The sequence below is a fragment of the Pristiophorus japonicus genome, chromosome 20 (assembly GCF_044704955.1).
Source record: "Pristiophorus japonicus isolate sPriJap1 chromosome 20, sPriJap1.hap1, whole genome shotgun sequence".
Taxonomy (NCBI): domain Eukaryota; kingdom Metazoa; phylum Chordata; class Chondrichthyes; family Pristiophoridae; genus Pristiophorus; species Pristiophorus japonicus.
In genome coordinates, this window is record NC_091996.1 from 15,606,299 (window position 1) to 15,618,462 (window position 12,164).

Below are 12,164 nucleotides of genomic sequence, written 5' to 3' on the forward strand. Positions count from 1 at the left end.
GCCAAAGAAGCCATGGCGAGTTGCTGCAGTGCATCTTGTAGATGGGACACACTGCAGCCACGGTGCATCAGTGATGGAGGGAGTGAATGTTTAAGGTGGTGGATGGGGTGCCGATCAAGTGGGCTGCTTTGTCCTGGATGGTGTCGAGCTTCTTGAGTGTTGTTGGTGCTGCATTCATCCAGGCAAGTGGAGAGCACACTCCTGACTTGTGCCTTGTAGATGGTGGAAAGGCTTTGGGGAGTCAGGAGGTGAGACACTCACCGCAGAATACCCAGCGTCTGACCTGCTCTTGTTACCACAGTATTTATGTGGCTAGTCCAGTTAAGTTTCTGGTCAATGGTAAACCCCAGGATGTTGATGGTGCTAAAGTATGGAATTGTGCTCTAAAGAGATGTCTATTGGGAACAATGCACACTACACAGTATCAATCATCCACTAAGCTCACAACTGCATACCTCATTGTGGATGACCTAGACCCAACTGACTGGGGTTTTATTGAGTCTTGTGAACATCACCTGACTGGCTAAGTCCCACACAATGCAACAGGCTCTACAACTCTTTAAAATCAGAATTTCTTGCTGCGAGCGTGACTCACCTGCACACACCCCATTTCTCTCCCGGTATCCGGTGGGGCAGGGCTTCCTGCTGTCTTGTATCTCAAATTCCCTGTTGGTGTTCCACCCCAGCCAGGTGTAGAAGAAGGGGTTGAGCTGGTTCTGGCCGGTCTGCTGGCTGTGGCTGAACTGGCCGATGGAGACCAGCTGAGGCCTGAAGCTGGTGATGGTTCCGTTGCTCAGCTTCGGCTGTTCCAACCCGGCACAGGACTTGCCATCGCCCAGGAGCCGCTTCCCAGGGGGACACAAGCACTGGTAGCTGCCGGCCAGGTTTCGGCACTGGTACACACAGGGCTTGGGCAGCTGCTGGCATTCATCCACATCTAGTGCAAGGGAGTGGGGGAGGTGGGGGGGGGGGGTACATTGGATTTAATCAAGTATTATTCATCAGCTGTAATCTATTTGCTTCATAAGAACATAAGAAATAGGAGTAGGCCATTTGGCTCCTCGAGCCTGCTCTGCCATTTAATACGATCATGGCTGATCTGATCATAGACTCAGGTCCACTGCCCTGCCCACTCCCCATAACCCATCCCCACTAACACCTGGGAGTCCCTGGCCAAAGACCACCCTAAGTGGAGGAAGTGCATCCGGGAGGGCGCTGAGTACCTCGAGTCTCATCACCGAGAGCATGCAGAAATCAAGCGCAGGCAGCGGAACAAGCGTGCAGCAAACCTGTCCCACCCTCCCTTTCCCTCAACGACTATCTGTCCCACCTGTGAGAGGGACTGTGGCTCTCGTATTGGACTGTTCAGCCACCTAAAGACTCATTTAAAAAGTAGAAGCAAGTCTTCCTCGATTCCGAGGGACTGCCTATGATGATGATGATGATGATTCCCTTATCAGTTAAGAAACTGTCTCCCTCTGTCTTAAATGTATTCAATGTCCCAGCTTCCACAGCTCTCTGAGGCAGTGAATTCCACAGATTTACAAACCTCAGAGAAGAAATTCCTCCTCATCTGTTTTAAATGTGCGGCCCCTTATTCTGAGACTATGTACCCTGGCGGAGCAGGCTCGAGAGGCTAGATGGCCTACTCCTGTTCCTAATTCTTATGTTCTTATGTTCTAGTCTCCCCTATCAGTGAAAACATCCACCTTGTCAAGCCCCCTCATAATCTTATACATTTCGATAAGATCACCTCTCATTCTTCTGAACTCCAATGAGCAGAGGCCCAACCTACTCAATCTTTCCTCATGTCAACCCCCTCATCTCTGGAATCAACCTTGTGAGCGTTCTCTGAACTGCCTTCAAAGCAAGGTTATCCTTTCTTAACTATGGAAACCGAAACTGTACGAATGAGTTCTTTGCTTAAGAATTCCTAGCAACACATTGCTATTAAGAACTAGTTGATTTATTAACAAAAGGCTTAACAATCACATTGCACTTTACCAATTCATCTGCTAGGCTCACGACTGCATACCTCATCGTGGATGATGTAGGCCCAACTGACTGGGGTTTTATTGAGTCGTGTGAACATCATGTGACTGGCTAAGCCACTCACAATGCAACAGTTCTACAACTCTTTTAAATTATACAATTAAACCTTGTTAAAGGGGCACCAGCTCTACAACTATTTTAAAATAAACAGCTAAAGCCGAATGCCTCCTTATTAAAGGGGCACTAGAACCCACAAATTACCGAGTAAAACTTCAAAGGGAATTTTAACAGATCAAATTAAAATTTGGTTGCTGGGTGTGATGATGCACTCCGGTGCCCACCTCTCGCGGAAGGCCGCGAGCGTACCGTCGGACACCGTATGCTCCATCTCCAGGGACACCCTGGAGCGAACATAGCCGCGGAAGAGAGGCAGGAAGTCGGGCTGAACGACCCCCTTGGCCGCCTGCTGCCTGGACTTGTTAATGGCCACCTTGGCCAGGCCCAGGAGCAGTCCGACGAGAAGGCCCTCCGACCTGCCTGCTCCCCTCCGCACAGGGTGCCCAAAGATCAGGAGCGTGGGACTGAAGTGCAGCCAGAAATCCAAGAGCAGCCCCTTCAAATAGTGGAAGAGGGGCTGCAACCTCACACATTGAACATGGACATGGAATACGGACTCCTCCAGACCTCAGAAATTGCAGGCGGCCCGGGAGTCTGTGAACCGACTTAAAAACGTATTGCATGGAACATGCAACACCCTCCAGGCCAAGTCCCCAATAAATAAAGAGAGGACTCCCGCGTAGAGAGCCCTCCGTTGGGGACTCCCGCCTCCTCCAGATGGCAAGATGATGCGCCATGGGCAACAGCTCGACAAACCCGTGAGCATACCCACAGGTGCAGACATTGCAATCGGAAACATCCGGAAAGCAGAAACACTATCCACGCACCACACTCACAGTTCTAGCCAGCTCCGGAGGGCTCGAGCCTCCTTCTCTGCTGATTCTGAATTGTGAGCCGAGACAGTACTCTGCCTCCACCTGATGTCATGGCAAGACCCCTTCATGGACAGGTGCTGCCCTGAGATCTGGAGGGAGTGACAAATCTCTTTTCAAAACACTTGAAGTACAACAAATGAACTCACAGGCAACGGGGAAGGGATGTAAAATGCTTCATAACATTTTCTAGTATGTACCAGCACCAGGCCCCTCTGTAGAGAGGAAGCCTCATTGTTCATCTGACTTTCAGTTTATATGGGGAATATTTATCTAACTATTTACTCCTTTTCCAGTTGCCACTGATCACATCTTCCATCGCCAAAAGCCTAGACAAGGGTTGCGACCCCTGCAGTCTCCAGGAATTAAAGGTTAATCTCCAGGACATGGCACAGAAGAAAGTGTGTTTTTTTTAATCATTTTCTTTGAAAGAAAGACTTGGATTTATATAGCGTCTTTCACGGCCACTGGAGGTCTCAAAGCGCTTTACAGCCAATGAAGTACTTCTGGAATGTAGTCACTGTTGTAATGTGGGAAACACAGCAGCCAACATGTGCGCACAGCAAGCTCCCACAAACAGCAATGTGATAATGACCAGATAATCTGTTTTTGTGATGTTGGTTGAGGGATAAATATTGGCCAGGACACCGGGAATAACTCCCCTGCTCTTCTTCGAAATAGTGGCGTGGGATCTTTTACATCCACTTGAGAGAGCAGACGGGGCCTCGGTTTAACGTCTCATTGGAAAGATGGCACCTCCGACAGTGCAGCACTCCCTCAGCATTGTATTGGAGTGTCAGCCTAGATTTATTTATGTGCTCAAGTCCCTGGAGTGGGTCTTGAACCCACAACCTGCGGACTCAGAGGCGAGAGTTCTTGGTTCCAAATTGAGGATTAGGGCTCCTCTGAGCCTTCCGTCCTCAATTCTTTTCCCCTCAGTGTCATGGCTCAGTGGGTAGCACTCTCGCCCAAGTCAGGAGGTTGTGGGTTCATGTCCCACTCCAGGGACTTGAGCACAAAAAAAAGCTAAGCTGACACTGTCGGAGGTGCCGTCTTTCGGATGAGATGTTAAACCGAGGCCCTGTCTGCTCACTCAGACATAAAAGATCCCATGGCCACTATTTCGAAGAAAAGCAGGCGAGTTATCCCCGGTGTCCTGGCCAATATTTATCCCTCAATCAACATCATAATAAAAAACAGATTATCTGGTCATTATCACGTTGCTGTTTGTGGGAGCTTGCTGTGTGCAAATTGGATGCCGCTTCTCCCACATTACAGCAATGACTAGACTCCGAAAGTGCTTCATTGGCTGTAAAGTGCTTTGAGACGTCGAGTGGCGTGCTATATAAATCCAAATCCTTTTTTCTTTCCCCCTCGCTCAGCCACTTACCCAGACAGGGTCTTCCCATCCCCCTCCCCTTCTCTCAGCCACTTACCCAGACAGGGTCTTCTCATCCCCCTCCCCCTCTCTCAGCCACTTACCCAGACAGGGTCTTCCCATTCCCCTCCCCCTTTCTCAGCCACTTACCCAGACAGGGTCTTCTCATCCCCCTCCCCCTCTCTCAGCCACTTACCCAGACAGGGTCTTCCCATCCCCCTCCCACTCGCTCAGCCACTTACCCAGACAGGGTTTTCCCATCCCCCTCCCCCTCTCTCAGCCACTTACAAAGACAGGGTCTTCCCATCCCCCTCCCCCTCTCTCAGCCACTTACCCAGACAGGGTCTTCCTATCCCCCTCCCCCTCTCCCTCTCTCAGCCACTTACCCAGACAGGGTCTTCCCATCCCCCTCCCCCTCTATCAGCCACTTACCCAGACAGGGTCTTCCCATCCCCCTCCCCCTCTCCCTCTCCCTCTCTCAGCCACTTACCCAGACAGGGTCTTCCCATCCCCCTCCCCCTCTCCCTTGCTCAGCCACTTACCCAGACAGGGTCTTCCCATCCCCCTCTCCCTCTCTCAGCCACTTACCCAGACAGGGTCTTCCCATCCCCCTCTCTCAGCCACTTACCCAGACAGGGTCTTCTCATCCCCCTCTCCCTCTCTCAGCCACTTACCCAGACAGGGTCTTCCCATCCCCCTCTCTCAGCCACTTACCCAGACAGGGTCTTCTCATCCCCCTCTCCCTCTCTCAGCCACTTACCCAGACAGGGTCTTCCCATCCCCCTCCCCCTCTCCCTCTCTCAGCCACTCACCCAGACAGGGTCTTCCCATCCCCTGTGACCGGTAGCCCCTCGGGCAGCTGCAGTGGTAACTCCCCGCTGTGTTCTCGCACTTTTGGTTGTAGCGGCACATGTGGGTCCCTGCTTGGCACTCGTCCACATCTATGGGAAGAAAGAGCCGTCAGAGAACTGGGAAAGTAGAATATCCCGTTCTCTCCAGATGGATATGGGAGAGGAATAAGCAATCAACCACGACAGGTCGAGGGTCAAACCCAGCACTGAATGCAATATCGCATGAGCCCAATGTCCCCCCCCCCCACAAGCCGCACGGCCTGCCTCCCCAATGTGCGAGCTATTCACATTTTTGCACATGCGCGGTATCTACAATGTAAAAGCCAGTGAACGGCTGCCCGGGACCTCCCAGACAGCTGCATGGCCACACACTCGCGCACCTGAGTGGGAACTCGGCATGAGATTGTTCAAATTTATGCTAAACCCAATTGTGCATACTTCACATTCGCACAGGTGACCAAATGCTTGGTCAAAGAGATAGGGGGTTTTAAGGAGTGTCTTAAATAAGGAGAGAGAGGCGGAAAGGTTTAGGAAGGGAATTCCAGAAATTAGGGTCTAGACCGCTGAAGGCATGGCCACCAATGGTGGGGCAAAGGAAAGCAGGGATTACATCAGATATACGGGACAGAAACAGGCCAATTGGTTCAACAAATCCATGCCGCCGTTTATGCTCCACTCGAGCCTCCTCCCGTCTTTCCTCATCTAAATCTATCAGCATAACCCTCTATTCCCTTCTCCCTCATAGGCTTGTCTAGCCTCCCCTTAGATGCATCGATACTATTCACTTCAACCACTCCTTATGGCAGCGAGTTCCACATTCTCTCCACTCTTTGGGTAAAGAATTTTCTTCTGAATTCCCGATTGGATTTCTTGGTGACTATCTTATATTGATGGCCTCTAGTTATGCTCTTCCCCACAAGTGGAAACATTCTCTAACCATTCTATCAGAACCTTTCATAATTTTAAAGACCTCTTTAAGGTCACCCCTCAGCCTTCCTTTTTTTCAAGGATGCACAAGAGGCCAGAATTGGAGGAATGTGGAGATCTCAGATGGCTGGAGGAGGTCACAGAGGCCAATGTAGATCAGCGAGCACAGGGAGTGATAGACGAATGGGTCTTGGTGCGAGTTAGGACATGGGCAGCAGAGTTTTGGGTGAGCTGAAATTTACGGAGAGAGGGAGAAATTGCACGTCAACACGTTAAATGTTCATTCCCCAATATCAGCAAACCATGATTGCCAGCCTCTAAACATAAACATCAAAATGAAACGGAGCTTGTGGGAGCGGCTGGTTTGAAAAACCCGTTGTGGGAAAGGCTGTCCGGAGAGTTAGCGGGGGGGAAGAGCTTTCCGTCGATACTCGGCGGGCTGTGCGTGGTACTTACCGCCGCAGCCTCCGCCGGGTAGCCTCAGGGTGCCGTGAGGGCAGCTCTCGGCGCACTGGTACCCTCCCTCGGTGTTCTGGCACTGCTGGTCTGGCCGGCACACGCTCATGCTGCACTCATCGATATCTGTCGTCAGAAAGATAACCCTCTCAGAAAGAAAGACTTGCATTTATATAGTGCCTTTCATGACCACCGGACATCTCAAAGCGCTTTACAGCCATTATTAAGTCCTTTTTGGAGTATAGTCACTGTTGTAATGTGGGAAACGCAGCAGCCAATTTGCGCACAGCAAGCTCCCACAAACAGCAATGTGATAATGACCGGATAAATATTGGCCAGGACACCCTTCTCTTCTTCGAAATAGTGCCAATAGGGTCTTTTACGTCCACCCAAGAGAGCAGACGGGGCCTCGGTTTAATGTCTCATCTGAAAGACGGCACCTCTGACAGTGCAGCACTCCCTCAGCACTGCACTGGGAGTGTCAGCCTGGATGATGTGCTCAAGTCACATGGAACTTGAACCCACAACCTTCTGACTCAGAGGCGAGTGTACTACCCACTGAGCCACGGCTGACACTACCTCACGCATTTGATGTCAACCGTGAAGTCACATCCTCTTTCCACCCCTCCTCCCCGGGTAATTCCGTTTAAAGGAACAAACTTTGCTGATCAAGTATTCTCTCTCTCTCATGACAGACACCTAACTCTATGATACCAACCGTTTTAAATCAGGCTTTAAAAAAAATTATTCGTTCATGGGATGTGGGCATTGCTGGCAAGGCCAGCATTTATTGCCCATCCCTAATTGCCCTCGAGAAGGTGGTGCTGAGCTGCATTCTTGAAACAACTGAGTGTTTTGCTAGTGGCCATTTCAGTGGGTTGTTAAGAGTCAACCACATTGCTGTGGGTCTGGAATCATATCTAGGCCAGACCGGGTGAAGGGCATTAGTGAACCAGATGGGTTTTTACGACAATCTAGTAGTTTCATGGCCACCATTACTGATACCATTTAAAAAAAAATTAACTGAATTTAAATTCCCCAGCTGCCGTAGTGGGATTTTAACTCGCATCCCCAGATTATCAGATCAAGCCTCTGGATTACCAGTACAGTAATATTACTAGTATGCCACAGTACCCATTTGGTGCTGTAACATCGCTTGCACATGATGTCACGGTGACAAGATTAACATTTGGCCTCCATATTATAAAAAGGATATGGAGGCACCGGCAAAAGCGCAAAAAAAGATTTGCTGGAATGTTACCAGAACTGAGAGGTTGTACCTACCGGGAAAGATTGAGCAGGCTGGGACTCCATTCTTTGGAGAAGAGAGGGCTGAGGGGTGACCTGATAAAAGGTCTGTAAAATTATGAAACGGTTTGAAAGGATAGAGATAGAGAAGATATTTCCATTTATGGGGAGACCAAAACTAGAGGCCATAAATATAAGATAATCACTAATAAATCCAACTTCTTTACAAGTGATTAGTGTGGAACTTGCTACCACAGGGAGTGGTTGAAGCAAATAGCATAGATGCTTTTAAAAGAAAAGAAAGACTTGGATTTATATAGCGCCTTTCATGACCACCGGACATCTCAAAGTGCTTTACAGCCAATGAAGAGGTGGTCACTGTTGTAATGTAGGAAACGTGGCAGCCAATTTGCACAATGCAAGCTCCCACAAACAGCAATGTGACAATGACTAGATAAACTGTTTTTGTTATGTTGATTGAAGGATAAATATTGGCCAGGACTCCCCTGCTCTTCTTCGAAATAGTGCCATGGGATCTTTTACGACCACCTGAGAGTGAGCAGACAGGACCTCGGTTTAACGTCTCCTCCAAAAGACAGCACCTCTGACAGTGCGTCACACCCGCAGCACTGCACTGGAGTGTCAGGCCTAGATTTATGTGTTCAAGTCCCTGGAGCAGGACTTGAACCCACAACCTTCTGACATCAGAGGCAAGGGTGCTACCCACTGAGCCACAGCTGAAGCTAAGTAAATACATGAGGGAGAAAGGAATAGAGGGATCTGCTGATAGGGTGAAGTAGGGTGGGAGGAGGCTCATGTGGAGCATAAACATTGGCATGGACTAGTTGGGCCGAATGGCCTGTTTCTGTGCAATTCTACGCAACATTGCAGCCTTCCCAGCTCTGAAAAAATATCTCTTGATTCCTGATTGGCTGTCTTTTCCAGGGAGTTTTTTTTAAAAGAGAGAGAGAAAAACATATAATCGAGGCCTTGGGACCATGGAGCAGATACTTACCGACGCAGTGATGCCCCTGGAGCTGGTAACCGGGCTCACACCCACACCGATAGGTGCCAATGGCATTGAGGCAGCGCTGGTGACATGGTGGGCTGGCCGACTCCTCACATTCGTTCACATCTAAAAAGGAAAAATGCAAGAGAAATTGAGTTTAAAAATAAATCACCCGTCACCCCTGTGCTCGCCGACCTACATTGGCTCCTGGTTGAGCAACTCCTCGATTAAAAAATTCTCATCCTTGTTTTCAAATCCCTCCATGGCCTTGACCCTCCCTATCTCTGTAATCTCCAGCCCCCCTCCCCGAGATATCTGCGCTCCTCTAATTCTGCCCCCCTGAGCATCCCTGGTTATAATCGTTCAACCATTGGTGGCCATGCTTTCTGTTGCCTAGGCCCCATGCTCTGAAACCCCCTCCCTAAACCTCTTTCCTCCTTCAAGACGCTCCTCAAAACCTGCCTCTTTGACCAAGCTTTTGTCCTAATGTCTCCTTATGTGGCTCGGTGCCTAATTTTGTTTGCTGACGCTCCTGTGAAGCGCCTTGGGACATTTTATGATGTCAAAGGTGCTACATAAATACAAATTGTTGTTGTTAAACCATGTTTGTAGTGCTGGGCCCCAAGGAGGAGGCCTGGTATGAACTGCGTTTGCTGATCTCATCCAGGACAGCGAGAGGGATACTACAATCCGACTCAGTGCCCCTGGTACAAGGACAGAGGGACAGAGCCCAATATCTTTTTCTTGATCAGAACGTAACCCAGTGACTCCCACTGCATGGTCGTGGCTATCAGATGGGGACAGCACCAGGTGCAGGATTGGCTGTGATGTTCTTCATGGTTGAATATCATATTGAGGAGGAGAGGTGTGGAGGCAAGGAGGACGACGAGGGGGGAGGAGAAGGAGAGGAGGAGAGGTGTGGAGGAGGAGGGAGGGAAGTGTGGAGGGGATGAGGAGGAGAGGTGGGGTGTGGAGGGGCTGAGGAGGGGGAGGGGGAGGAAAAATGAGGACGGGAAGTGGAGGTGGGAGGAGGAGGAGGAGAGGTGGGGTGGTGTGGAGGGGAGCGTGGGGGGGGGGGGGAAGAGATGATGAGGTGGGGTGGGGTGGGGAGCGGGAGGGAGAGGATGAGGAGAGGTAGGGAGGGGAAGGGAGCGGGAGGGAGAGGATGAAAAGAGGTGTGGTAGGAGGGGGGTAGGAGGAGGAGAGGTAGGATGAGGAGGAGGAGAGGTGGGGTGGGGTGGGGAGCAGGAGGGGGGAGAAGGAGCATAGGATGAGGAGGAGGAGAGGCGGGGTGGGGTGGGGAGGGGAGCAGGAGGGGGGAGGAGGAGCATAGGATGAGGAGGAGGAGAGGCGGGGTGGGAAGGAGTGTGGGAGAAGCAGTGGAGCAGTGGTTGACCCACACTCTGGTCTTTGTCCATCATGGGGATGGATCTTATGGGAACCGTGAGCTTGCAAGTGGGCCCCACCCTCCCAGCTCAGCGATTCTCCGACTTGACTGTTGCTTTCCATCGATGAGATTCCCGATCCTTCCATACAGTTCACATGTCTCGTACACTTCCATTACCTTCACAATTAGCTCCTTCCGCAGACAGCTTGAAACCAATCCCACAATGCACCAGGCAGCGGTACGAACCGGCCTCATTCTGACAGTCTTGGCCAAAGTGACACATGTGGGTCCCGAGCCCGCACTCATCAATATCTGCCAATAACAAAGAAAAGAGGGCCATCGGAGATGATACAGGTCATAAAACACAGATGATGCAGCTATATCTAGACGATTGGACTTAGACTGTGAGCACAGAAATTTACAGATGATACAAAAATTAGTCGTGTGGTTGACAGTGAGGAGCAAAGCTTTAGACTGCAGGAAGATATCGATGAACTGGTCAGTTGGACAGAAAAGTGGCAAATGGAATTCAATCCGGAAAAGTGTGAGGTAATGCATTTGGGGAGAGGCAACAAGGTAACGGAATACACAATAAATGGGAGGATACTGAGGGGTGTGGAGGAACAGAGGGACCTTGGAGTCCATGTCCACAGATCCCTGAAGGTAGCAGGATAGGTCGATAAGGTCGTTAAAAAAGGCATATAGAATGCTTTCCTTTATTAGCCGAGGCATAGAATACAAGAGCAGGGAAGTTATGCTAGAGATGTATGAAACACTAGTTAGGCCACAGCTGGAGTACTGCATGCCGTTCTGGTCACCACATTACAAGATTGTACTAGAAAGGGTACAGAGGAGATTTATCAGGATGTTGCCAGGACTGGAAAACTTTAGCTATGAGGAGAGATTGGACAGGCTGAGGTAGTTTTCCTTGGAACAGAGGATGCTGAGGGGGAAACATAGAAACATAGAAAATAGGTGCAGGAGCAGGCCATTCGGCCCTTCGAGCCTGTACCACCATTCAATAAGATCATGGCTGATCATTCACCTCAGTACCCCTTACCTGCTTTCTCTCCATACCCCTTGATCCCTTTAGTTGTAAGGGACATATCTAACTCCCTCTTGAATATATCCAATGAACTGGCATCAATAACTCTCTGCGTTAGGGAACTCCACAGGTTAACAACGTCTGAGTGAAGAAGTTTCTCCTCATCTCAGTCCTAAATTGCTTACCCCTTATCCTTAGACTGTGTCCCCTGGTTTTGGACTTCCCCAACATCGGGAACATTCTTCCTTCATTTAGCCTGTCCAGTCCCATCAGAATTTTATATGTTTCTATGAGATCCCCTCTCATCCTTCTAAACTCCAGTGACTACAGGCCCAGACGATCCAGTCTCTCCTCATATGTCAGTCCTGCCATCCCGGGAATCAGTCTGGTGAACCTTGGCTGCACTCCTTCAATAGCAAGAACGTCCTTCCTCAGATTAGGAGACCAAAACTGAACACAATATTCCAGGTGAGGCCTCACCAAGGCCCTGTACAACTGCAGTAAGACCTCCCTGCTCCTATACTCAAATCCCCTCGCTATGAAGGCCAACATACCATTTGCCTTCTTCACCGCCTGCAGTACCTGCATGCCAACTTTCAATGACTGATGAACCATGACACCCAGGTCTCGTTGCACCTCCCCTTTTCCTAATCTGCCACCATTCAGATAATATTCTGCCTTCCTGTTTTTGCCCCCAAAGTGGATAACCTCACATTTATCCACATTATACTGCATCTGCCATGCATTCGCCCACTCACCTAACCTGTCCAAGTCACCCTGCAGCCTCTTAGTGTCCCCCTCACAGCTCACACCGCCACCCAGCTTAGTGCCATCTGCAAACTTGGAGATATTACACTCAATTCCTTCATCTAAATTATTAAT

At 50.0% G+C, this 12,164-nt stretch overlaps 1 protein-coding gene across 1 annotated transcript in view; it reads right to left on the reverse strand.

Annotated features, from left to right (window-relative positions):
• Positions 1 to 12,164, reverse strand: part of LOC139233090 (hemicentin-1-like) — a 530,358-nt gene that overhangs the window by 38,197 nt on the left and 479,997 nt on the right. The window contains exons 99-103 of the mRNA XM_070863608.1: positions 10,415 to 10,549; positions 8,857 to 8,976; positions 6,594 to 6,719; positions 5,172 to 5,300; positions 596 to 937 (exon numbers count right to left, since the gene is read on the reverse strand). Coding sequence (XP_070719709.1) covers positions 596 to 937; positions 5,172 to 5,300; positions 6,594 to 6,719; positions 8,857 to 8,976; positions 10,415 to 10,549 — 852 coding nt within the window. The remainder of the gene's footprint in view (positions 1 to 595; positions 938 to 5,171; positions 5,301 to 6,593; positions 6,720 to 8,856; positions 8,977 to 10,414; positions 10,550 to 12,164) is intronic.